Genomic DNA, 27,130 nt, shown 5'->3' with positions numbered 1-27,130 from the left:
ACCCAGGTGCCCCCTTTTTAATTTTTTTTTAAAGAATGACATAGATTTACCTTTCTAATCAAGCTTTCTTTTATATATATATATATTTTAAAGTTTATTTATTTGAGAGAGAGAGCGAGCTCAAGCAGGAGAGGGGCAGAGAGAGAGGGAGAGCGAATCCCAAGCAAGCTCCACAGTGTCAGCGAGGAGCCCATCGTGGGGCTTAAACTCACAAACTCTGAGATTGTGATCTGAGCCGAAATCAAGAGTCAGTTAACCATCTGAACCACACTGGCAGCCCTTTCTAATCAAGCTTTCTTAAAGACAGATGTTAAAGTGAACATCTGGTTGGATTAGTTTGGCTCCTTTAAGCTCCATTGCAAAGGAAGCCAATCTGCGCCATAGATTTGATCACCAAAGAAGCCAATTATAATCTGTGTTAATTCACCACACAATACACCCATAAACCAATCCTAAACAACTGGCAAATGTCTTTGATCTCTCTGTCACAAGAGGAATCAAGCCTCAGAGACCATAATCCAGCAAAAACCTATCCCCAGTGCCCCAGGAACTACTCAGGCTGCCTAGTTGCCTCTGCGAGTATTGTCAGCACATACAGACGACATTCACATTAGTTCCACTTGGTCTAGCTGGGGAAGTAGCCTAGGAGCAGTCTTTAGGGCAAGGAAAGACCAGGTTGAGATTTTCAGTGGGCCTCAAGACTTTACTGAATTTTGTAATGAGAAGGACAAAAAGTATCCTGCAGGTAGAAGGAGCCAAAATCATAACCCCCAGTTTGCAGGCTGGGCCTCTCAATGGCAATCCTTTCCCATGTCTGTGCTGTCCACCATGCCAGCCACGAGCCACGTGGAGCTCCTGAGCAACAGAGGAAATGAATTTTTCATTTTTCACTTATTTTTTTAATTTTTTTAAGTTCATTCATTTTGAGAGAGAGGGAAAAAAAAAAAAAACCTCCAATGGGGGAGGGGCAGAGAGAGAGAGAATCCCAAGCAGGCTCTATGCAGTCAACACCCTGGCAGTGCAGTCAGAGCTTTAACCTACTGAGCCACCCAAGCGCCCCTCATTTTTCATTTAACTTAAATTTATTTAAGTTATAATTCAATGTGACTAATTTACAAATAAATAGCCACACGGGGCTACTATATCTGACAGCACAGATCTAGAATCCAAAACGTTATAGTGCCAATAGCGATAACAAAATAGTGCCAGCATGTAAAAAGAGCTTATGATTTTCCACTCATTGTTCCGAGTGTGTTGGCTGTTAAACGTGCTCCATTGCCTTGCTTTTTTACTATTTTCCAAGTCTTGTCATGAAAAGACAAATTCATGTAAAATAATTACTACCAACTTTACTAGGTATTCTGATACCATGCAGTTTCCGAATCTGTAACTACTAAAAATCTAATTACCAGCAGCCAGAGATTTTTTTTTTTAACCTAAAAAGGGAGTTGTTCCGCATCCTTGAAATGATCAAGAGCCAGTGATTTAAAGTATTAGCAGAATGGCAGGTGGAAGAAAAGAAAATAACGGTCTTCACCTTCAAGCTCCCCCGCTCATTCCCATGCTCCAGGAGAGCAGAGGCTCACTTCCGCTGTGTACCCCAGGAGCAAGCACGCGGGGAGCAGAGCGGAATTACAGAGAACCTCCTTCCTGTCTTCTGCCGTTGGAGTGGAAGGACCATCCACTCGGCTCTGCCTGCTGGGCCTTCCTGTGCCCACCTAAGCCCCGGCCTAAGTTTCCAGAGGCTGTGGATGTGCGAGCGAGCGTGCGCGGGTACAGGGGCGGGAGGGTGTGCAGTTTCACTCACCTGAGCACATCTCCCCCTTATAGCGGACGCAGGAGAAGTCATCACACTCGCAGTACTTGCCCGTGATCTTGCCAAAGTCACTGCTGTGGCAGACGCACTGGCCACACAGGCACTCGCCCCGCTGGCTGCAGGCGGGCTGGCCCTCCCGGGGGCTGCACTCTTCCTGCTGCGAGGGGCGGTAGTCCTCTTCGGAGCACTCGCACTGGGACCCCAGCCACCCGGGCCCGCAGCGGCACACCCCACACTCAAAGGTCCCGTTGCCATTGTTGCAGCGGCGGCTATAAGGCTCAGCATGGGCCTGGCACGCACAGTCACAGTCGAAGGTGACCTGAACGGTGAGGCTGTCTTTGAAGCCTACAGGCTTGATGGTGAAGGACTTCTCCCTCTCCTGCGGGCAGCCTCGCACCTTGGCCTCAATGCTGAAGCTCACCTGGGTGGAAAGGAAGACCGCATTCAAGCACAGGCGCACCCTGTTATCACTCCAGCCCTGGAGGGAAAGAAGCCCCGCCCTGCCCCGCCCTGCCCTGCCCGGGGAATATCCAAACTGGGTGTCTCATCCCCCAGCAACCTGGAGTTCCTCAGCCTCCAAATGACCAAGGTCTGCAAAGCAAAAAGAAAAGCCTGGGGACAGTTGTCCAGTTATATCTGGTTGGGTGCACAGACATAATTTACAGTCAGGAGAGAGGTTGGTTTTTTTTTTTTAATATATATTTATTTTTTGGGAGACTGCAAGTGGGGGAAGGGCAGAGAGAAGGACAGAGGATCTGAAGCAGGCTCTGCGCTGACAGACTGGCAGCAGTGGGCCTGAGGTGGGGCTCGAACTCACGAACTACAAGATTATGCCCTGAGCTGAAGTTGGATGCTCAACCAACTGAGCCACTCAGGTGCCCCTGGATGTGTGTGTGTGTGTGTGTGTGTGTGTGTGTGTGTGTGTTTTAATTCCACCCGTGAAATAAGCCAGCTCAAGCAGAACAGAACCTGTGATCTTATAAAAATTCTTCTCTGGCCAACGAAGCGAGCTGGACTGATTATACACAAGGTCAGTCAGCCAGACACACAAAGCACTATATGGCACCACATGATGCCACACAGTGACCAAAGGCTCAGGATCTACTGTTTAATTTCCATATAGTACATCATCACTTGTGCAGTCAAACACCTTTCCGGCCAATATTTCTTAGACAGGATATGTGCACATGTTCTAGAATATAGATAGGTGTACGGACAGATGGATGGACCTAGATATAGAGATGACAGAGATACAGATGATAGAGATACAGATGATACCGGTGATAGAGATATAGCTATCCCCCTTTCTGCTTCCCTCCCTCTTCACCAACCCCTCCCCATCGGCAGAAGCAGAAGAGAACCAGTAAGGAAAGAAAGCCATAGAGGCCACAGAGGGACCTGAGGGGCAAAATGAACATTTGCGTTCTGCAAGTCTATGACAGTGGGTATTTGGTATTTTTGCCTGTTCCATTTGCTGTTGAATCTCCAGCAGCGAATGATGCCTGGCACAAAGTTGGCTCTCAGCAACTATCTGTAGATGTGACTGCCATTTCACATTGTAGAGGAAAGACAGGTATTACCGTAGGGGAGGCTGGAGACTGGGCCAAAGGTAAGAAATATTTTCATTTGCAATCAACTGTGCGTAAACAAACAGAGGTAAGCTAAACACAAGTTTTTTTAAAAATCTCCGTGTAGCAGAGAAGTTTAGACAACAGGAGTCTCAGAGGAAAAGGTTGGCAGCTCCATTATATCCAACTTGTAATGACCTTCGGGAAGAAGGTGCAGGGGAGGAACGGAAGGGGTGCCCACAGACGCTCAGAGGCACAGGCCAGGGTCAGAGCTGAAGCTTCAGCCCCTGCCCAGCCCAGCCCACCTCACCGTGTCTCCAATCTTGAGTCCGACACAAGACTTGAGGCCAGGGATGACCTCGTTGTTGAGACAGGTGGCGTTGAAGGATAGAGACAGCTCCTCAGGGAGGTCCCGCACTTCCAGCTCTACTTTAGAGCGGATTTTCTGCGCAGAAAGGGGGCAAAAGAAGGTTAAGGAGATGAGCCGAGAGGAAGTAGATAGGAACCAATTCCACCCCAAGTAAAATATCAGGTGGCCATGGACTAACCGCAGCAGTGCTGGGTGCTGGGGTTTGCTTAGAAGCTGCCAGAGGAGAGCATCCTTAGGAGCCTATTTCTTACAATATTTCCTGCCCAAGGCCTGCTCCTCTCTCTCTCTCTGTCCCCCCTGGTGTCTAGTTGAATCTGGGTAAAATCTAAACCAGCCACACCCTCCTGCAAGCCTCAGAGACATGCAAAAAGGGAGGGCTAGCACTGGTCACCTTGGATAGTAGCTTTTTTTACCTAATTTTTAACCAACCTCATCTTCCCCTTGGCTCAGCTCCCTCTTCTCTCTATTGTTGGAGCCCTATCCCTCACCCTGTCCTTCCTCATCACCATCCCCAACCTCTCTTTCCTTTCCACCTTCTCTAAGCTCTTCCACCCACTGCTCCTGACACTCCCTGGCATTTCTTTCTGAGCCATTTCCCTCTCAGAAGGCTGCATTCCTCCCAGTGCTGGCCATCAGCCAGCCTCTAGAAGAATAAGAGGAAGGCAGTGAAGGCTGCATAGTGAACTCACATCCAGGACTCTAAAGTCTGCGTTCCCTCCTGGGGAATGCCAAGTGAGGTGGATTCTTAGCAGACCCAACCCCAGTGCGAGACACTTACCCCATAAGCATCAACAATGAGCTGAAGGACGTTGCTGGAATTGGCAGACAGAACCCCCACTGTCGTCCCTGGGATGAGCTCGCTATAGTTCTAGAAGGTAAGACAGAGAGATGTGCAAGGCTGACTAAATGAAGAGGGTGATCTCAAAAGCTCTCCCCAAATCAGAATGAGGGTCTTGAAACGAAGATTGAGGGAAGGATGGGATATTTTGCTTGTCACTTCCAGGAACAAATCTAGCAGTTTTGCAGCCCTGAGAAAAATTATAAAGAACTTCTCACACCCCTCTCCCCCAATAAATTACTCCCCTCCAGCACCACAAACACCAACACACCCATCCCGTGATGTTCAAGGTTGGAGGAGAGAGACCATAAAAAGGAACCATTTGCCCCTGGGAATAGGCTGGAGGAGGGGCTTTCCTGGTTGGGAAGCATGGCCCGTGCTAGTGTGCCTGGGTTCCCAGAGACAGCTCCACCCAATACAGACCCCACTCCCGAAATCCCTGAAGGCACAGTCACCTGGTAGAGACTGACTACATTTTCCGTTACAGCAAAGATCAAATTGATGTTTTTCTGGGATAGCTTCTCGGTCATCAGCCCCAGAGAGGGATAATCCTGTAAAATGGGAGGATGTGGAAGTCAGTTAAGAATTCACCTGAATTCTACACCTTAGAACTTGGCTGATTTGGGCTGTGGCCCAGACGGTGGTGGTGCTTAAACCTTTTCACGCCATGATCAATGTGAGGCAATGGACTAAGTGGCAACACAAACCCAGTTGTGAACTCCAGGGACAGATGAAGAGGCAAAGGCTGGTCAAAGCCAAGCATCTCAGGGCACCTGGCTGGCTCAGTTGGTTGAGTGTCCGACTCTTGATTTTGGCTTAGGTCATGATCTCACAGTTCATGAGACTGATCCCTGCATCAGGCTCTGCACTGACAGCATGGAGCCTACTTGGGATTCTCGCTCCCTCCCTCCCTCTCTGCCCCTCCCTGCACACTGCGTGTGCTCTCTCTTTCTCTCAAAATAAATAAATAAACATTAAAGAGAACCCAGGTGGCTCAATTGGTTGACGGGGTCATGATCTCACGGTTTGTGAGTTCAAGGCCCTCATCAGGCTTGCTGCTGTCTGCACAGAGCCCACTTCTGATCCTCTGTCTCCGTCTTTCTGCCCCTACCCCACACATGCATGCGCACGCGCGCGCGCTCTCTCTCTCTCTCTCTCAAAAATAAATAAAACATTTAAAATAAATAAGCATAGGGGTGCCTGGGTGGCTCAGTCGGTTGAGTGTCCGACTTCGGCTCAGGTCATGATCTCACGGTCCGTGAGTTCGAGCCCCGCGTCAGGCTCTGTGCTGACAGCTCAGAGCCTGGAGCCTGCTTCCGATTCTGTCTCTCTCTCTCTCTGCTCCTCCCCCGCTCACACTGTCTCTCTCTCCTTCAAAAATAAATAAACATTAAAAAAAATTTTTTTAAATAAAATCAATAAGCATAGAAAGAAAGAAAGGAAGAAAGGAAACCAAGCATCTTTCTTCCTACTGGACTTTGATGCATTCATACCAGTTAGTTGTCAGGCCTCATTTTTTTCCCCCCCACTAATTCGCTTAACAAACATTGAATGATACACATATTACAGTCTCTGCTGCCAAGGAGCTCAGAGTCTAGTGCCGAAGCCAGGTACATACGACACAAAGCGAAGTGCAGAGAGGGGCATCGCAAGGGAATGTTGGGGCTCCGAGGAGAGAGGGGCGGGTGACGAGCGGGAAGGAAGGAGGGAGCTGCAAGGCAGAACTCCGAGTCTCCCTACCCACTGCTCTCCATCCAGCATGTGTCAAGCCCCATTTTGAAGCTTCTTCTTGTTTTGCAACTACTGACAAACACCTCAGCCTGGCGTGCGTAATCCTCCCCAACGTGGTCTCAGCCTTCTGGTCCACACGGCATACACCTCTCTCCCTCTTCCACTGACCACTGAGCTGCCCCCCCCCCCCTCCCCGCCATGGACTGGCCTTCTTTCTGGTAACCCTCCTCCTTCCTTAGGACCCAGCTCAGGTCCCACCTTCTCTGGGAGTCCTTCCTTGACTATCCCAGTTCATGATGAGCTTTCCCCCTTTGAATACCTAAAGCCCTTATTGAGCGTGCTACCCCACTGCACACTAATCAATCATGCATCTTGTATTATTGGTAGCACGTCTCCTCAACTAAACCAAAAAGGGTAGGACCTTACGTAGTCCCTTTATCCCCCTCAGCCCCTGGTAAGGTGCCTTGCACACATTAGGTGTCAATGATTACTGACTCACCCAGTGCCCCGTCCTGCCCACTTGGACATGGCTGACACCAAAGAACCCAAGCCACAATGGGGATGCTGGTGAACTGCGAACATGTCCCTGGGATCCTAGACCTTGCAGAGAACTCATGAGATCATCCAGTTTGGGGGAGGGGGTGGGGGTGGGGCGGGGAACTCCCGCCTTTACACAGGTGTACTGTTAAGCCACCTAGACAAGGAGGGGCTATACTGTCTTTAAGAGACATAGAGTTCACACCTCCCCCAAGATGCCCAGGTATCAGTATTCTGAGGGTCTTACATTTCTTCCTGGCTTACAGCCACTTAACTCCTCTCCTGTTACTTGACCTACTAAGGCCATAGAAAACAACTTAGAAGAAGTCGTCTTCTGTATCAGCTACATCATCCTTTCACCTTCTTCCTTTTTGTCCCTTTAACCTTTCCTCACAGGAACAGATCGCCATTCTTCAGATGATCTTTGTCTCTTTTTCCTCTGTCTTCTTCCAATAATCACAAGTGAGCGCGGTATTCCAAGAAGAGGCTAATCTGTGCACAGTAGACAGGAAGGCCCGCTTCCCAGCTGGACCTGCAAAAGTCCTTTGGGTCCATTCTGGATGCCATGCTGCTGCCGCTGCTGTTGCTTCTGCTGCTGGAGGCAGGGGAGGTGGTGGCGACAACGCCACAGCCAGGACCACTTATAAAGGCTGTGCAGGCTGTACCGGGGGTGAGGGTGTCCAGTTGGTATGGGGGGCAGCGGGAGGACAGGCTGAAACAAGCCTTGCACCCTGCCCAGGGGAAGTGCCGCCATTTCCACATTCACACAAAGACTCTGCCTGGGTTAGGGCAGCCTTGGCCAGAGTGAATTGGGACCATAGGTGGTACCAAGAATCTCACCATGGTAGTGGAGGCAGAGTAATGGTTGTCACTGCCAACGTGGCACTGCCCATCATTGGGCTGGACAATGCCTGCCAGCCTTCCATCCAGCGCAATATGGGTCTTGGCATCAGTGGTAAACACCAGCAAGTGGGAGGCATCATTCCTCCAGCCAATCTTCTCCTGTTTAAAAAAAAAAAAAAAAAAGCAAAAGAAAGAAAGCAACTTAAGCCACATCATTGGTAGAAAACAAAGATTCAAGGACTTCCACGCTTGAAGAGCTAAACAAGTCGTCTCGAAGAGGGGCCTCAGTCCCAGTCCTCAGAACACAAGCCAGAGCTTTTCCAAGTTGAAGGTTTCTGTCTCTTACGAAAAGAGTCTCAGCTGATTAGTTCAGGCAGCTGAAAGACACCTACTTCAACTCCAAATATAACTTTTCCAGTGATAATCACATGGCCCATCTAGAAAGCCACCGGCAAGTACAAGCTGGGCTGGGCTAGAGAAATCCCAACTGAACACCTGCCCGCTTTGCTAAGGTTAAGCTAATCCAGCCTTGACTCTGACACCCTTCTAGAAAAGGTGGGAAGATGCTCTTCCCAGAAAACATCTGGGATCACTGAGGTTCAGAAAAACGTCTGCTCTGGCCAGGGAACGATCCAAACAAAGGCTGCATAACAGGAGAAAAGTACTGCTCATACTATACAAAACTCTTTGTTCCTCTCTCTTATTTTGCACAGGAGCCCCCACAGTTGGACCACCTTCTTCCCCATTTTAATCTATGCCAACCACACCCGCCACTCCCTGCCGTCCAAACTCACATCACAGACTGTAGCCTGCATGATGGCATCAAAGCCACCCTCTGGGGCATCTCGGTTCCGCGACACACTCTGCTTCTTCACTTCCTCATTGAAGCGGGTCACCTGGTCAGTTAGTGTCAGCACATGTTTGTAGCCAAACATAGGCAAGCAGGTGTTCTTCATACTGGTGGAGGGAGGGAGATAATTGAAGCAGAAACCCTAACTGGAAAAGGCTGCATGAGGAGTAAGAGGGAGAAAGGGGGAGACAAGCATGGGTAGCACAAGGCCCAGGCCGATTCCATACAACCGCCGCTACCCAGACTGTTCAGACTCCAAACCCCTCTAATGACCCAAGTCATCATGGTGGCTTTGCCTCCAGCTGGCCTCCAAGATAAGATAGTGAGCTGTGGAACCAGTCTGCCTGGGTTCAAGTCCCAGCTCCTCCACTTACTAGCCATGAGATTGTCATATGATAGGTCAAAATGAGAGGGTCAAAATGATAGGTCATATCTCCTAAGAGTTATTGTGAGGCTTCCATGAGTTGACTCATGGAAAGCGCTTATATCAGAGTGAGGCTCCAGTTGTTACCATCACCTTGGACTTAACACCTCTCCAAGGTAACACTGACACAACAATAAAGCAAAAGCTCATCAACAACTTCATATCCGTGAACCACCAACAAATTGATAGATCTGCACCAGACTAAACCAACCAACAGTTTAACTGATGGCTGACATCTTTACTGGGGAACTTAACAACCCAGACAGAAAGTCAAAAGGGTACCTCGTATAACTCTGAAAACGAAAAGGTAAATTCATCCATTGTCTGGCTCAGTAACCATCCTTTGAAATGATTACACTCCATGGATGTTCAGAGTCTTTACCAATTAAATAAGCCATTCAGTTATAAGCCAAAGTGTCAACAGAAACACACATATCAATTTTCAGACTATTAGAGAGTTCAATAAATATCATTTCCACTCTTTTTATATTCCTCCAGGACTTAATCCCCCTTGCATTTTAACTCTGTAGTACTTATAACCTTGATGATGAGGAGACAATGGAATCAATCCTTCCGAAATTATAATTCCTCTATTTATTCATCCATAAATTTCTCTCTACTTTTTATCTCCTTTCCCTCTCGTTTTCTCTTGTCTCCTACTTCTTTGTAACAAGACCAAGAAGCTGATGAGTTTTCTTTCTGGAAATTCTCCACCCTTTCTTTTTTTTTTTTTTTTTTTTTGAATTTTTTTTAATGTTTTATTTTTGAGAGAGAGAGAGAGACAGACAGAGTGCAAGCCGGGGAGGGGCAGAGAGAGAGGGAGACACAGAATCCATAGCAGGCTTCAGGTCCTGAGCTGTCAGCACAGAGCCCAATGCAGGGCTCGAACCCACGAACTGTGAGATCATGACCTGAGCCAAAGTTGGACACTCAACCGACTGAGCCACCCAGGCGCCCTAATTCTCCACCCTTTCTAAATGCCCATCTGTCTAATCCTCTTCCCAAGAGTCACAAAGATTTTGGCAGTTACTACACTCCAAACAGCCTTGGATTCTACTGCCACAATGCTCCAGATCAACAGGCCAGCTCACTTGCCAGACAGGAAGACCAAGGTAGAAAAGAGACAGGATTTGGCCAGACGGCAGCCAACGAATCTACCCCAGAGCTAGAAACAGGCAACAGGACTTGCACCTGCCTGAGACAAAGGCAAGTGATGCTGCCCTGGCTTCTCGAAGAGGGACTTACTCATAGCAGGGGTTTTTGAGGGCCTCTGGAGGGGAGATGTACATGTATGGTGACACAGGCTTGTCCACAAAAGCCCCAAAGCCAATCCGCAAGTTACTGGTGAGCTTGCGCATCTGGGAGGCCAGCTTGGTGCCCAGGTTCTGGATGCTCCACAGATCATCCTTCATGGAGTAAGACAGGTCCATCAAGTAGTAGATGTCCACAGGGTAATCCTCCACCTGCCGGACTCGGACGGAGAAAATCTTCGAATCATCTGGAAGGCAAGAGGGATGTTTGTTTTTCTCCTTTTCCCCTCTGAGACTTAATAAGTGGATTGGACACAGTTGGGATTGAGTAACTTCTTGATCAAACCAGACTGGAAAGCCCTGGTCCTTTCTCTTCTCCCCCTAATTCTATTCCTCTTACAATTCTTGATCCATTTATTTATTTATTTATTTATTTATTTATTTATTTATTTAGAGAATGAGCAGGGGAGGGGCAGAGGGAGAGAGAAAGAGAGAGAGAGCGAGCGAGAGAGAGAGACCCAAGCAGGCTCCATGTTTCACGCTGAGCCAGACACGGGGCTTGATCCCACAACCGTGAGATCATGAGCTGTGCCAAAATCAAGAGTGGGATCCTTAACCAACTGAGCCACCCAGGCACCCTAATCCTCTTATTTTAACCTCTTTTTTTTTTTTCCACCTAAAATTCTCCACCCTTTCTAAATGCCCATCTGTCTAACCCTCTAGGTCCCAAGGGTCACAGAGGTTCTGGCAGTCACAACACTTTCAACTCTGTAAAAGGCACAAACTATGTCCCACCCTCCTCCGAACCCCCTAGCACCTAACACATGCCTTGCATGAAGAGGGTACTTGGTAAAATTCTTCCTGATGTAATTGGAGAGTCTAAATCAATGCTTCAAAAAGCCTGTCTCAGCCTAATCCTTGTCCCCTGAAAGTCTCCTGCCCCTATTTTATCTGCTGCCATGCCTTTGCCCTAATCTTACCTGGAAAGGGGGCTTACAATTACAGATTACTTTCTCATTTTGTATCTCATCAGAGCCTCAACACAAAGCTGTAAGTTAGGTAAAACAAGCATTGGGAAAAGAAGAAATAAACATTTTTTCCAGTTCCTACTATCTTAGAAGAGTTAAGTAACTTGCACAAGGTCAGATAGCTAATATATGGGGCAGTCAAGATTCAAACTCAGATCTTTCTGATTTGAAGTCCCAATACCTTTCATTTTCTTCTGTTCTTCTGCCCATACCACCCCCAACATCCTTCTCTTCCCACCCCATTTCCATCGTGAGCTACATCCCCAAGGTTCAGGCCTCCACCTTGTACCCTGTGCCCATCTGTCTGGGATCTCTCCCCAGAAAGAGCCCCATCCCTACCTGGCCGGAGCCGGAGCGCAATCCTCTGGGGGCTGACTTGAGTAATCTGGGAGCTGTCTCCAGAGCCCTTGTCGCTGAGGGGCCTGGCCTCTAAGATGCGGGCCTCACTGACGGGGAACTCGATGGACTCCAATGCACAGTTATCCTTCAGCAGATTCTCTTTCAGGTTACAGCGGGGCGAGCCCAGAGGGAGGGCCTGTAAGACAAGAGCCCAAGGTGAGGCCCTGTGGTCAGAGCCATGTGGCTCTCTGCGTCCTGCAGGCTTTGCCAACTCCCAACAGCCTAGAGTTTACCCAGCACTCTGGAGCTAAACCAGCATAAATGAACTCAGGTGGTCTCTCCTAAGATAGCCCATTGTACAGAAGGGGGAAACTGAGGTACCGGAAATGCTGGGCGAGCGCCTGTTCGTGGATTGGTAGCTAGGAAGAGGGCCAGTACAGTAGGATGCCTGTTAGACCAGCAGTTTTCAAACAGAAATGCAACCCGCACGTGAGTCCCAGAAATCAATGTAGAGGATCTCAACCATCAATGTATTAAATAAAGTACAGAGCACAGGAGTAGACTAGCAGAGACTCTTCAGCACTGCCTCTTACTAGCTGGCTCCGAGGGCAAGTCACGGAAGCTCTCCATGCCTCGATTCCTCAGCTGTCATGTGAAGATAATAATAGCCCCCCACACAGGGATGTTATGCAGGACTAAATAAGACAATGCACATGAAACACAGAGTATAGTGCCTGCCTGAGGATAAGTGCTCAATAAAAGGTAGCTATTGTTATGAGATGCTCTATAAATAGTTCCTGGATAAGTCGGTTATAAATAAACTCCACAAGCTGGGGCAAATCCCATGATGCCAGGCACTGACCAGAGCCTCCCCTATCACTTTAAGCTTCCTCCCTTACCCTGGACACAGGGCATTGAGCGCCCTTCCAAAAACCCTGGCGTATATCCCACGGCCCTCGGAAGCTCTGTGTGTGTCTACACTGAAGTACTGAGTGGGGGGCATGCTACACTGGAAAGAAATCAGGAAACAGGCTCAATCCTAGGTCTACCACTAATGAGCACATGACCCCAGATAAGTCATTTCACGCCTTTGAGCCTCAGTTTCCTCACCTGTGGGACGAGGGGGTCAGATGACATGGTGTTTTCAGTTCCTTCCTGCCCTGACGTCCAGCACATTTAGCCAGCACTGTGTGGGCACAGATCCAGGAGGGCTCCTTGCCAGGTTGGGAGAACTGGCCGGAAAGCCGGAAAGCCCTTCCCTGGACCTATTTCACAATATTTAGGCCTTCAGGCCCTCAATCCTCACCCCCATCCCTACCCACTCCCTCTCACAACCATTTCCAGAAGTCAGCTGAACAGCCCGCACCAATATCCCAGAAAAACTGGTGTTAACATTTACTGAGAACTCACCGCATATCCCACACAGCGACACACACTTTATGTGGACACAGCTCTGGTTACAGTTCCCTCGTGCTGGAACTGTTGTTATTTTCTAAGTGAAAAACCTGAGGCCCGGAGGCTTCACAAATGAGGAACCCGATCTTGCAGGAAAGACATCTAAGGCTTGGAGAAGTTAAGTAACTTGCCCAAAGTTACAGAGCTAAGAATGGCAGAAGAGAGGTCTAACTAGATTATCTGACTGTAATTATCCTCTTAAAGTGATAGTTTGTATTAAATTCTGTATAGTGAGGAACAAGGCAGAGAAACAGGAGTGTGGAAGTGACAGTCCTGGGAAGAGTCACACCTGAGAATGCCCGGGTAGGGAACAGAATGCAGGATGGGGATGTGGCTGGTGTGGGAAGGATAGATAATGTTCTGCCTCCTTAGCCCCTGCAGGTGACTAGTAGCCATATTGCCAAGGGAGGGATGTGGCCACAAGGAACCATCCATACTCAAAAAATCAGGACTCTGTAGCCTAAAACTCCTCCTGATGCTTGAAGTCTCTCTCCCTCTCATGCCCAGCCCTTGCCTGATAGACTGAAAGTCTTCCCCATGTGGAGGGAAACATGAAACCAATAGTGCTATAGACTGAATGTCTGTATCCCCCCCAGAACTCACATGTTAAACCCTAACCCCCAAGGTATTAGGAGGTTGGGCCTTGAGAGGTGATTAGGTCTTGAGGTGGAGCCCTCATGATGGGAGTAGTGCCCTTAAAAAAAAGGCCCCATGGGGCACGTGGGTGGCTCTGTCAGTTAAGCATCTGACTTCGGCTCAGGTCCTGATCTCACGGTTCATGAGTTTGAGCCCCGTGTCGGGCTCTGTGCTGACAGCTCAGAGCCTAGAGCCTGCTTCAGATTCTGTGTCTCCCTCTCTCTGTGCCCCACACACACACTCTCTCTCTCTCAAAAATAAATAAAACATTAAAAGAAAATTTTTTTAAGAAAAAGGGTCCCAGAGAGCTCCCTGGCCCCTTCTGCCATGTCATAGCAAAAAGACAGCCACTATGACACAAAATTTGCTGGTACCTTGATCTTGGACTTCTCAGCCTCCAGAATTATGGGAAATAAATGTTTGTTCTCAAGCCATCCAGCCTGTGGTATTTTATTTATTTATTTTGAGAGAGAAAGAAAGAGTTAGCATGGCGGGGGGGGGGGGCAGGGAGGAGCAGAGAGAGAGAAAGAGAGAGAGAGAACCCTGATGCAGGGCTCGATCTCACAAACCGTGAGATCATGACCTGAGCCAAAACCAAGGGACGCTTAACCGACTGAGCCACCCAGGCCCCCCTATGGTATTTTTGTTATAGCTGCCTGAACAGACTAAGAGAAATGGAATGAGGACCATCCTGGCCCAGGCAAAAAGTGGAAAAAGCTTCTGGAAGTTGGCAGCTTCTTTCTTTCCCTCTCAGCTTCATGAGTATGAGGTGATTAAATGACATCAGCAGTGGGAAACAGTGCAAAGGACTTAACCTTCTTGGCCCAAAAGATTCCAACGGGGACATCACAGATCCTCCAAATCTCTGGGATAGATGAAAATGTCCTCTCCACTCCCAGCCCTGGCCAAGGACAGATGGCGGAGTGAACTTATGGGCACTTGGAGTTTTTGTGCCCAATCTTCTCTGGCTGCCCCTGCACATCTCTCCCAACCCCTCTCCCCCAGGAAACATCCTCCTGCTCACAGTGCTCCCTACCTTATCTCTGAGCCCAGCTACCCGCAAAGCCCCAGGGAGAAAACCTTCCAAAAAAGGCAATGACTGGAGAGACCAAGATGCATGGAGGAGCTGACCCTTTCCAGTACTAAGACATTTGCCAAAGGAGAGCGCAAAGGGGAGACCAGGGAACTGAAGGAGAGCAGCAAGGCCTTTGTGGGTCTTTAAGCTGCACCCTTGAAGGCGGGGTTTCTTGACTGCCCATTTCCCAATATGACAGTGCTTATTATGAGAAGGTTTGAAGTACTAAGCCCTGCTGATAGTCCTTATGGTTTGTTATGAATTTCCTTAGAAATAGAAACACTGACAAACAAAAACTGTCTCCCTCCCTCCTTCTGCGGTCACTGACATCAGAGGTCAGGAACACAACAGGCGGGCCCTTCAGCCACGCTCTCCCAGAGAGCCTCCTGTCCCGGGAGGATACCAAGGTGGTGACCTCAACACACTTGGGCAACATTCCCTTTCTTAACAACCCAGATTAGGAAGGTAGAAGGAATGTCTCTAGGTTACTCAGAGAAAAAAACTGAAAGGAGGGAGGACGAAGGTTAAAGTTCCAGTTCCTGGTGAAACCGGATGTGACACAAAAAGGGCAGAAATAACCAAGACCCAGGGGAAGATCCTGAGCACAGGGGTGGGAGGTTCCAGCCCACATGCTGTGTGAGCTGAATCCCCTCCCTCTCCTGGGAGACTGATGCATGCTATTAGTCCTATTCTTCATTCATCCTGATTTGGAAACTGGGAAAGTACAGCATGAATAACTCTCATTATCCTACCTCTCTCACAGGCTTGGTCAGGGGATAAAATAAGACTGTGAGCACGAAATGCTTTCAAAATATGAAAAATCTCAATAGAAGTCAAATATACTCAAATTCTTTTGATATGATATAAACCAATAAATGCAAATAGAAGGTGACTGTTTGGGGGGCACCTGGGCGGCTCAGTTGGCTAGGCATCCAACCCTTGGCTTTGGCTCAGATCATGATCTCACAGTTTCATGAGTTCAAGCTCCACATCAGGCTCTGCATTGGCAGAGTGGAGCTTGCTTGGGATTTTCTTGCTCCCTACCCCTCCCCTACGCACAATGTCTCTCTCACTCTCTTTCTCTCTCTCAAATAAAGTTAAAAAAAAAAAAAGAGGGTGACTCTTTTCTACCAAATGCCTCCAACCCAAATAAATTAACATTGTTTTCTTGATTGACATCCAGTGAGGACAAGAAATCGCTTGATCATACAGTGACAAAAGTGTGGAAGGGACAGAAAGAAGGAGAGGAAAAGAAAAGCACTTTAGTTTATGGTTATTGGTATCCATACCCCATTGTTTATGGGAAGGGGAACACTTTCAATATTATACCTTTATTTTTACAATAACACATTTAGCAAAACTCTCAAGATGAACATTTACCCTCCAGATTAAAAGAAAAATAGAAAGAAAAAGCAGCAGAGAAGTGAGAACAAAATTATAATGCCACTGAAAAAGAATTCAATAGTAGCCTCAAACCTTTCCCCGACAGATGCAGAGAAGAAAATAAGTCACCTCTACTGGAGTCTTCTACTTAGCTAAACCCAAACCCATTCCTCTTCTTTCATCCTCGGTTGTCAGGCTGAGTGTCAGCTGGTCCACCTTCTGATGCAAACTCAGGACTACAGAAGAATTTCTAGTACCTCCCCTCTACTTAGAGTTGCCAAATATAGCAAATATTTGGGACATACTTACATTAAAAATTATTTGTTATTTAATTCTAATTTTACTGGGTGTCTTGAATTTTAGCTGGCTGCCTTAACTCCCTCCACCTCCACCGACCATGACCCCAGTGATCAGCCCCTTTGATCAGGAGTATTTGCCAAACTTGCTACTATAAGAACCCATGCTGGTGCAAAAGGTCCAGGATCCATCCGGGGAACCTTTATATTTAAAAAGCACCCCAGGTGGTTCTTACAACGAGGCAAGTTTGGAAGTTTCTAGATTCCAACATGGCGCCACGGAGGCCGAGACCATGAGTTGAATCTCTGGGGGAGCTTGGCCTCTTTGTTACATTCACATCCCAGAGACAGTACACCGCCCCCACCCGTATCAGTATCCAATCCTCCAGGAACACACCCTCTGCAGATGGACCCAAAACTGCACTCATCCACCTTGGCTATGTTTTCCTATTACCCGGCCAAACACTTGCGATACACACCCAGAGCTGCTGTCCTCTAGGACCAAGGGAAAGCTGAGCCCAACCAGTTGTTTTTCCAGGCACTGCCAACCCTGCCTGCAATGGCTAAGGTAAGGGAGGCAGAGGCAGAGGGCCCTCTAGGGTCAATTATTCAACAAGTCACATACAAAATGGCCCAGATGGTTCACTTCTGGGTTTTTAAGCCAACAGCCAAGACACTTTCAGCAGTTAAACTTGGCCTGTGTAGGGGAAGCCTCGGGGGAAAAACAAAAAAACCACCACCACCAGCAGTCATGTTCAGGTTACAGGCTGGGATTCCCACCCCCCACTCCTCCCTGGCTGACACACTTTGCCTCATACTGGGCTCCTCCGCTATCTCTCCTCCCCTCCTCCCCCTTTCTCAGAGATAGTTGTAGTCATTCTCTAACCCCTTGGCCTCCCCACTTTCCTGTTTATATTCCATTCTCCCAGAGAATATCTTATTGGACCTTCTACTTCTACTCATTAGTTTTCTTTGGTCCTTGATACACTCATTTCCTCTCTGACTCACCCCATCACCCCCACCACCACCACCATTCCTAGGCAGGTCCTACCTTACGCTTTGATCCTACCCTCACCTTCCCGCTCCCCCCATCCTCCCCTGGTCTGCCCCAGGAGACAAAATTCACCACAGTCATCCATAAATATTCTGCACTTGCATTTCCAAAATCTGGTCACATGACCTACGGGCTTTGTCCGGTTCGGCCTCAACATACCTCAGCTACAGGGCATGTCCTTATGCAGAGCAAAAGGGGTGATGGACACTCCAAGAATATGTTTTCTTTTTCCCCAGATGCCTCTTGGCCACAGTTGCCTGCATTTTCTCTCACTTTGGGTTGAAGAGGAGGGAAAGGGGATGGGAGCATCCTTTGAGCGACACTAGGGCTTCTCCCCTGGCTACCCATCTGCTCCAGCCAGCTTCAGGCCATCCAATCCAAGAAGGAGGCATCCGCCCCATCCAGCTCTCCCTTCTTCTGGGATGCAGTTGCAGAATTCCAACCTCCTTACAAGAGCGGGTGAGTGATATTATGATGGCAACCAAGGGAAGGAGGATATGGCAAAGGACAAGGGAGGAGGCCCCATCACACTGGAGCAGCCAGCTCAGCCCAGAGGGGTGGAGAACCTATGGGGGTGGGGGGAGGGGGGATGGATTCACCCGCCCCCTCCCCACCTCTCCCTCCCAGCCCCAGGGAATGTTTCGTTTGCTAAATGAAGTCAATGTGGCCCAGATGTTGGGCAGCTGCCTCTGGAAGCAGTTCCTGTGCTGAACTGTACAGAGGCAAAGTAGTGTGTTGGGCTGGCCCCCACAGCTCTGGCAGTCCTCCTGTCTAAGGATAAACACAGCCTCCCAGCTCCCACTCTCTCTCCCCACACCCCCACCAGCCTGCCAGGGAGGTTGCCTTTTTAGGAAACTCAGCAGATCAGGAAGAGAAGCAAAGGGAGGAGGAGGCTGGGTTAGAGCAGTCAGAAAACTGCAGAGGGCAGAGAGGTGCTGTGGTGACAGAGAGGGCGCCTCAGGTAGTGGGGAAGCAGCCAGGCCAGGAGTTCAGGTAAACACCTGCCGGGGTCAGGCCAATGACTCAGTCTCGGTCTGTAATCACTGGAATCCCTCCAGCCACACTCACCCCCCAGCTCTCACCAGCTCCAAATTCCCGTCCCAGCCACAAACATAGCCATTCCCTCAGACACACTCATTCCCTAGGGCCCCAGACACAACAAACCCTCTGCCTAGACACAGCTAACCCTTTCCTGCCACCCTTGTATCCTCACCAAATGGGCCCAGCGCCTTCCCTCATTGACACCTAAGCGAAGGAAGGAAGGAGGAAAATAAGAGAGAGAGGAGCAGGTAAAGCTGCGCGGGGTCCAGACATCACAGAGGAAAAGGGAAGAGAAAAGATCTTCTGACTGAACGTCCCCCACCGCTGTCACGTTAAGTGTAAGATTCTTCTTTTACCGGTCTTTTAAAAACTCTAGGATGTTTTTATGCCAGCATCCCCTCTATACCAATAACCCTCTGCTGCCTCTCTTTTTGATACCCTGCTTTCCCGGGGTGCTCCACCCCAACAAAAAAGCAATCAAAGTGTGGCAAAGGGAGACAATGGCTACAGTGACGCCAGGAGCCTGACCACACTGGCTCGTGCTGGGGGCCACACCGCAGAGTCTGGACGGCGTTCCCGGCAACAACCCCATGACAGCTCACGTTGACATCTACCAATTTGAAGGCTTCCTTCTAGTTCTGCTCAGAAGGGACACGGGGCTTGTGTATTTAGCAGGGAGGAGATAACCCTATGGGTCCATTCCTGCGCAAAAGCAGCGAAGCCTGGGTTAAGAAGGAAGGTCAGATGTCCTCTCCTTACCTCATCTGAGCACCAGGCACACGCAGGACTCACAGCTAGACACTCCTGGCAGGAGTGGATGCCTCGTGTGGTACAGATGTTGGACACTGCAAAGGAGACAAAGGCGTTAGCAACAGACTTGGCCTGACAGGGTAACTGGCCTGTCCCATCCTTCCCAACTTCCCCAAATGCTCAGATGTATAGCTCTCAGATGCACACAGCAGGTCTGACCATACCATAGACATTCACCAAACACAGGCTGTTTGGTAAGGAGGAAAGAGAAAGAGAAAGGTCAGGAGAAACTCATCGCCACCCTCACTGATGAGGCCCCAGTGATGACAAGCTTTGGAGCAAGATGGACCCACAGTGTCAGATCACAACAGATGGAAAGGCTTTCATTAACAACTGGTTTGACACCCACATTGTGCACAGGAAAATCTGAGGCCCAGAGCAATGCAGTGTGCCCTCTCTCCAATTATTCGTGTGACGGATTCACAGCCACTACGTGGGGATCCCAGGCCCTGAGGCACTAACATTAACACACACCCTAAATATGGTGGGGGGCAGTGGTGGGGGTCACTGCCAGGCAGTGTTCCACTGGCCTTCCAGGACAAAGCAAATCTTCTGAAGCCCTCTCAAGACTCCCAATACATATATCAAGGTGTCAGGGTGTAGAATGGTCCAGGGAGAATGCCAGAAATGTCAGAAAAGGCTGAGTGAGATAAGCTGGAAGAGCAGGAATTGGAGTTGGAAGGCCTGTATTTGAATTATTTTTAATTTTTAAGTTTTCATATTCAGGGGCACCAGGGTGGCTCAGTCGGCTGAGCATCTGACTTCAGCTCAGGTCGTGATCTCCCACTCCGTGGGTTCGAGCCCTGCATCAGGCTCTGTGCTGACAGCTCAGAGCCTGGAGCCTGCTTTGGATTCTGTGTCTCCCTCTCTCTCCACCCCTCCCGCGCTTGTGCTCTGTCTCTCTCACTCTCCTTCAAAATAAATAAATAAATAAACAAACAAACAAACATATAAAAAAAGTTTTTATGTATTTATCTTGAAAGAGAGAGAGAGACAGACAGCAGGGGAGGGGCAAAGAGAAAGGGAGAGAGAGAATCCCAAGCAGGGAGAGCCCGATGTCAGAGCTGTCAGAGCAGAGCCCGATGTGGGGCTTGAACCCATGAACCACGAGATCATGACCTGAGCCGAAATCAAGAGTCGGACACTTAACCGACTGAGCAACCCAGGCACCCCTGTATTTGAATTCTGAATGCTCCTTTTACTAGCTGTACCAGGACTAACTGAGCTGCTCAGTTAACCTTTATGAAATGGTAACACCCACCTCACAGGATTTGTGCAAAGAATTTAGGGAGGTGAAGGAGAAGTACTTGGCACGTGACAAAATGCCATTTGAATGTGAACAGTTTTCACATTGTCATGGGACAGAGAAAAGCCTGGGGTGTGGGGTGGGAGGGGGAAGAGCAGAGACCACCACAGAGACCGAAATAATCCAGAGAAGCCTAGCCAGGAAGCAAACCCCAGGCATTGGCTTGGGCGGAAGCTCTCATCCTCCCTGCTTCCCCTAGTTCAGCCTTTCTGGGCTCAGCCAGGTAAACCTCCTCCCTTCCGCAGTGGTCCCCAGGAAGGCTTTTTCCAATGTATGGAACATACTGAGGAAGATACATTCCTCTCCATGACCCAGGTCCTTCATCCAATTTCCTAAAGTAGTCCCTTTGCTCCCAGCTGGTAAGACCAGCAAATCTATTTTTAGGGAAATCAGACTGATCAAAAAAAGATTGTTTTCCCAGTGCCCCCAAAACTTCCTATCAAGCTGAATGTCTCAAGTCTATTTTATTATAACATGTCTGAACTCCCTTCCAACACCTAGACAAAACATACCCAGAAAATGTGTGTATACACACACACACACACACAGAATATTGTCAAGAAAAATTATCCATTGTTATCTGTTGTATCCAGTGTTGACAGGTAGACCCACCATACTTAGGGATTATCTGATTTTCTAGGAGTGCATACCTTTGTTTGACTTCTATTGATTAGGACATTTTAGAACTATAAAAGTAGAGGTTAACTTGTAGAAAACCAGTAACAATAGAAATGATTCTTGGGGTGCCCGGGTAGCTCAGTCGGTTAGGTGTCTGACTCTCGATTTCAGCTCAGGTCATGATCTCATGGTTTGTGAGTTCAAGCCCCACACGGCGCACTGCGCTGACAGCATGGAGCCTGCTTGGGATTCTGTCTCCTTCTCTTTCTGCCCCTCCCCTGCTTGCTCTCTGTATCTTTCCCAAAATAAATAAAAATAAACAAACAAAAAGAAATGATTCTTGATAATAACAGTGCACATGATTCTTATCCAACAGCAATGCAAATGATTTCTGTCTGGTTTTATTGCCTTTCACCAATTTCGAAAATATTAGGTAATTGATTTCAGCGTTCCTTTCAACTACCAACTATAAATCTCCCTTCCCTGAATTTTCTAAAGATTGTTTTAAACTCTTTTTAATTAATCTCTCCACCCAACATGGGGTTTGAACTTACAACCCTGAGATCAAGAGTCGCATGTCCTATGCCCTGAGCCAGCCAGGCGCCCCTCCCTTCCCTGAATTTTCTTTTGAATTAACCTGACTCCCTCATTAATTAAGCTGAATAAAATCTTTGACACATGTTCGTGTTACACTTGGTAACGTACTTTTACCTCTTTAAAAAATTACGTTTTGGGGCGCCTGGGTGGTGCAGTCGGTTAAGCGTCCGACTTCAGCCAGGTCACGATCTCGCAGTCCGTGAGTTCGAGCCCTGCGTCAGGCTCTGGGCTGATGGCTCGGAGCCTGGAGCCTGTTTCCGATTCTGTGTCTCCCTCTCTCTCTCTCTGCCCCTCCCCCGTTCATGCTCTGTCTCTCTCTGTCTCAAAAATAAAATAAACGTTAAAAAAAAAATTAAAAAAAAAATCACGTTTTACCGATATCCATCTCAGGGCCTCACCAGGGGGTGGAGGGAGTTAACAGAAGAGGGCAGCGTACAATCAGTAGACTGCGGTCCTCGTTGAGTCACCACTGCTAACGTGGCCTTGGGAGAGTATGCATCTCCTCTTAGCCTGTTTCTTCACTCGTAACTCCTAACGTTACAATTGTTCACCTATCTATCTTAACAACACTGCCACCCAATAGATTTTAATAAGCCTCTTGAGGCTTGCCCCGTCCAGCCCCATCCAGTCCCGTCCAGCCCCGTCCAGCCCCGATCCTTGCTCACAGGAGATGCTCCACAGATATACAGTGGAGCAAATTGAAAGGCACTGGCCTGGATCAGTTATATTTGGTGTTTTTAAGCAACCGAGCTCATGTCTCCAAATTATGCATTGAGTTCCATTATAAAACATGCAAATGCATTGAAACAGTGCCTGTGACAATTTAAACTTCCACTGTTCTCCTAAAAACACCAGCATCACATGTGGAATCCTGGAAGCCCCACACTTCCTCAGAGCTCGAGTCTAACTTTCAAAGGCTTTTCCCAAATCCACAGTTCCCCAAGTGGGGTGCCGCTACCAGCCCATGAGGAACCTCTGGGCCCCAGGCTCTGACTTGACTGACACTCTCACTGAGCGAGCGCGAGGACCGTGTCGTGGCAATCACAGCAGTGGCTCCCGGCCTGGCCCTGAGCTACCAAGGCCACCTCTGAGTTGGGGCAGCCCTCAGCCACGCATTGTCTATAATGGAAGGAAGGTAGCCAGGAGCTGCTGGCCTCAGAAGACCTCACAGTTCAGAATCCACGAGGCAACCAGGAGGCCTCCCCTTGCGAGGACTGCCTGGCCATGTCTCAGCTCACAGTGGCTCTTCCCCTGGCCAGATGTGAGCACACACACCCCGCCCCCCCCCCACCTTTACTGCCTTACTGGAAGCATAGCTCAAAAGGTTTTCAGTCTCTGTCTCCCTTCTCAAAGTTTCCATGGGAATCAGCATCGAGGGGGGGTAACTCCAGACATAAATGCCATCGATTTTCACTGGGGTTGGGGGGAAGAGGCAGGGGGAGACCTCGGGAAGAGTGAGACTAGAGAAGAGGACCATGGGAGGTGTGGGCACCTCCAATTATTTTTGAAAACTCTCCCCAGGCTATCCATTTTTCCACCCATTCACTCTCAAATTAGCATGTATTTGCCTAGGAGCCCTCGACTCAACTCGTAGCCACAATAGAAAGCCTTGCCAGATGGGAAATAAATAACAGCAGGCCCCCTCCCGGTGAATGGGCAGCCCAAGACCCCAGAGGATGAGACAAGCCGCTGGGATCTGTTCTTTAGGAAGTCATGCCCGGGGAGTCATGAGAGCCTGTTCCCCTTTCCTCTCTTAGTGAATCATAGGTTGATTTCATGAGAACCAGTGATTCCCCCCACAATACCCCCCACCAAGACCTACCACCAAAGGCAGGTTCCCCGGATCGCAGTGGCTAAAAGTGACTGACTCATCAGAAGTCTCTGCGCCTGGGCCACGCTGATTCAATGAGCTTCAGCTCTGAGACCACCCCTCCCTCCTGAACATGTGGAAGGAGTTTGGGCCTCTGTTTCCAGCCATTCATAAGGCCTGTGTTCTTGCTCAGCCTCAAGGGCCCAGACTCAGCCCTGCCAGAGAAGTGGCAATCTTCATCGGAACTTTGTCGCTGAAAACAATCAGCAACCCCACCACCCATTTCCTCTGATGGTTTAGCCAGAGCAAGCAAACAGGGCCCTGGTCCTCACAGGGTGGCTGTAAGGATTAAATGAAACAAGTCCCTGTCAAACTCTGAGCACAAAGGGCTGGCACACAGGAAGCACTCCCTAAAGGCTGCTGCTGCTGCTACAGTGGCTGTCGTTTTTGTCCTTGCTGTTTTCATCCTGAGTCCCAAGCTGTCTGAGGCAGGTGAATGTTTTACTTTCTTCTTACTTTTTCCCTGAAGCCACTCTTCTACACGACACTAGACACACTGCTGAGCATGCCCTGAACAGGGGGGTGGTGGGAGCACAGAGCCAGAAAGCATCAGTCTACAGTAAAACGATCAGTTGTCAGATCTAACTTCTAAATGGAGTCAGGAATATTAGTGTTCGAAAATCCAGTCCAGGAGGGATGGCCAAGAGGAGAAGGCCAAGTAGAAAACAGAGAGAGGGGCGCCTGGGTGGCTCAGCCGGTGAAGCGTCCAACTCTTGATTTCAGCTCAGGTCACGATCTCACCGTTCGTGAGATCGAGCCCCACATCATGCTCTGTGCTGGTGGCTTGGAGCCTGCTTGGGATTCAATCTCTCTCTCTGTCTCTCTCTCTCTCTCAAAGTAAATAAATAAACATTAAAAAAGAAAGAAAGAAAATATAGGCAAGACCGCCAAGAAGTTTGCCTGAAAAGCAGTGGAAGGAAAGGCTGTGGTTTGGCATGTCAGCCCAATTCACAAAACCAGAAGAGAGACAAAGGATGGGAAAAATGGGGGAAAAAAGAGGAACCAGGAAGGGAGTTGGAACAAGTGGAAGTCATAATGCGTCAATGAGAGCTATTGAGGACACACTGTCCAATGAGCCAGGATGCCAGAATGCAAGAATGGGCCACCCTAGTGAAGCCAGGGTGCTTCAGGAAAGGGCTAAGTCAAAAGGAGAGGTGTTTAGTGGGAAGGGAGGGTGATCCACACTGCGTACACTACGGACTGTCTTACTATCTGCCAGAAAGGAGGTCTGGCCTGGCTCTCCAGCCCTGCCACTGACCTTTGACTAGTCACTTCCCAATTAGGTCCACGGGGACACCGGCTGACTTGGCGGGGCCTGATCTTCCATTGCAGTCACCTGGCTGAGTGAGTCATCCAAGAACAAAACATCTCATGCTAACTGCCATATGGATCCACAAGTTTCTCTAGAGCTTTCTTAGAGCAATCTGCTAAGAAAGTTTATTTTATTTTTGTTCCTTCATTACATGTAGCAGCAGCTCAGTAATCTAAGGAAGGGGAAGGGAAAGGGAAAAGTGAAGTTCAAGGTAACACGCACCTCTGAGCATAAAGCTCCAGGAAGCATCACCCAAAATGGCAGGAAATCCAAATTTCCACGTTTCACCATATCTAAGACTATGGATGTAGGATGTACCATAATTTCAGAGATTTAAAAAAGTGCATCACAGTTCGTTAAATATGGCATGTGACATCAGAAGGCATTTGTGTATAATTTGCCTCTACCAATATTAAAATGTGTTATGGGTTGAATTCTGTGCCCCCAGAAAAATATGCTGACGTCCTAACCCCCAGTGCCTACCACTGTGACCTTATTTGGAACAAGATCTTTGCAGATATAACCAAGATAAGGTCCTTAGGGGAGGTCTAACCCAGCCTGACTGATGTCCTTACAGGGGGAAGACACCATGTGAAGACAAACATACAGAGAAAATGCCATGTGATGACAGAGGCAGAGATCGGAGTGATCCAACTGGAAGCGAAGGAATGCCAGAGTACCAGCCACCAGGAGACAGGAAGTAGCAGGGAAGGATTCTATCCAGAGTCTCTGAGAAAGCAGGGACCTGCTGATACCTTGCCTCCAGTTTTCTAGGCTCCAGGGAGACTAGAATAAAGTTCATTGCGTTAAGCCCCACAGTTGTAGCACCCCTAAGAAGATCATACAAAAAGGTTTTGCATTTCTATAGCATATATGACACGATTTTGAGAAACACTGCCCTTAAATACTTTACGTGATTGAGAAAAAAAAAAAAGCCATTCTGGAATGAAAATGTTGCTATGGTTAATCCATCTATAGATAATAGGAACATGGCCACTTCAGCTTTATACTTTTATATTAATATACATCAGTGGTGTTGGTGTTCATTCATTCATTTACTCAACAACTATTCATGAAGCACCTACCTGCGCCTGGCGCTCTCCTAGGCACTGGAGACATATTGTGGAACGAAACAAGCCCCCTAGTCTTGTGGAGCTCGAATTTTAGTGCAAAAACAAAAACAAAAACTTACAACAAAAATGGACAATTTCAACCAGTGGCAAATGCTTTAAAAAAAAGGGGAGAATAAAAGAATAACATCAATGAGGGGAAGAAGTCTCTTCTAGAGAACATGGTCAAGAAAGGCTTCTCTGGACCTGAACAGACATTTTTCCAGAGACCTACAGATGGCCAACAGACACATGAAAAGATGCTCAACATCACTCATTATCAAGGAAATGCAAATCAAAACTACAATAAGATATCACCTCACACCTGTCAGAATGGCTAAAATCAAAAAGACAAGAAATAACACGTGTTGATGAGGATGTGGAGAAAAAGGAACCCTCGTGCACTGTTGGTAGGAATGTAAGTTGGTGCAGCCACTATGGAAAACAGTAGGGAGGTTCCTCAAAAATTAAGAACAGAAACATAATATGATCCAATAATTCCACTACTGGGTATTTACCCAAAGAAAACAAAAATACTAATTCAAAAAGATACATGCACCCCTATGTTTACTGAAGCATTATCTACAATACCTAACTTTGGAAGCAACTTAAGTGTCCATCAATAGATAAGTGGATAAAGAAGATGTAATACACACACACACACACACACACACACACACACACACATATACACACACACTAGAATATTGCACAGCCATAAAAAAGGATGAGATCTTGCCATTGGTGATAACATGGATGGACCCAGAGGGTATTATGCTAAGTGAAATAAGTCAGACTGAGAAAGACAAATACTATATGATTCACTTATATGTGGAATCTTGAAAACAAATTAATGAACAAACAAAAAGCAGAATCAGACCTATAAATACAGAGAACAAACAATGTTTGCCAGAGGGAAAAGGGGATAAGTGGATGGGCAAAATGGGTGAAGGGGACTGGGAGATAGAGGCTTC

At 48.2% G+C, this 27,130-nt stretch overlaps 1 protein-coding gene across 1 annotated transcript in view; it reads right to left on the bottom strand.

The window, feature by feature from the left end:
• The window catches only part of ITGB3 (integrin subunit beta 3), a 54,608-nt gene that overhangs the window by 17,684 nt on the left and 9,794 nt on the right, over window positions 1–27,130 (bottom strand). Inside the window, exons 2-10 of the mRNA XM_053211775.1 lie at window positions 19,294–19,379; window positions 11,595–11,790; window positions 10,223–10,475; window positions 8,498–8,660; window positions 7,701–7,862; window positions 5,048–5,143; window positions 4,533–4,622; window positions 3,695–3,829; window positions 1,808–2,237 (exon numbers count right to left, since the gene is read on the bottom strand). Coding sequence (XP_053067750.1) covers window positions 1,808–2,237; window positions 3,695–3,829; window positions 4,533–4,622; window positions 5,048–5,143; window positions 7,701–7,862; window positions 8,498–8,660; window positions 10,223–10,475; window positions 11,595–11,790; window positions 19,294–19,379 — 1,611 coding nt within the window. The remainder of the gene's footprint in view (window positions 1–1,807; window positions 2,238–3,694; window positions 3,830–4,532; window positions 4,623–5,047; window positions 5,144–7,700; window positions 7,863–8,497; window positions 8,661–10,222; window positions 10,476–11,594; window positions 11,791–19,293; window positions 19,380–27,130) is intronic.

Source organism: Acinonyx jubatus, chromosome E1, assembly GCF_027475565.1.
Source record: "Acinonyx jubatus isolate Ajub_Pintada_27869175 chromosome E1, VMU_Ajub_asm_v1.0, whole genome shotgun sequence".
NCBI classification, from domain to species: Eukaryota; Metazoa; Chordata; class Mammalia; order Carnivora; family Felidae; genus Acinonyx; species Acinonyx jubatus.
Note: the sequence above shows the minus strand (reverse complement) of the source record. Positions and strands in the feature narration are given on the sequence as shown.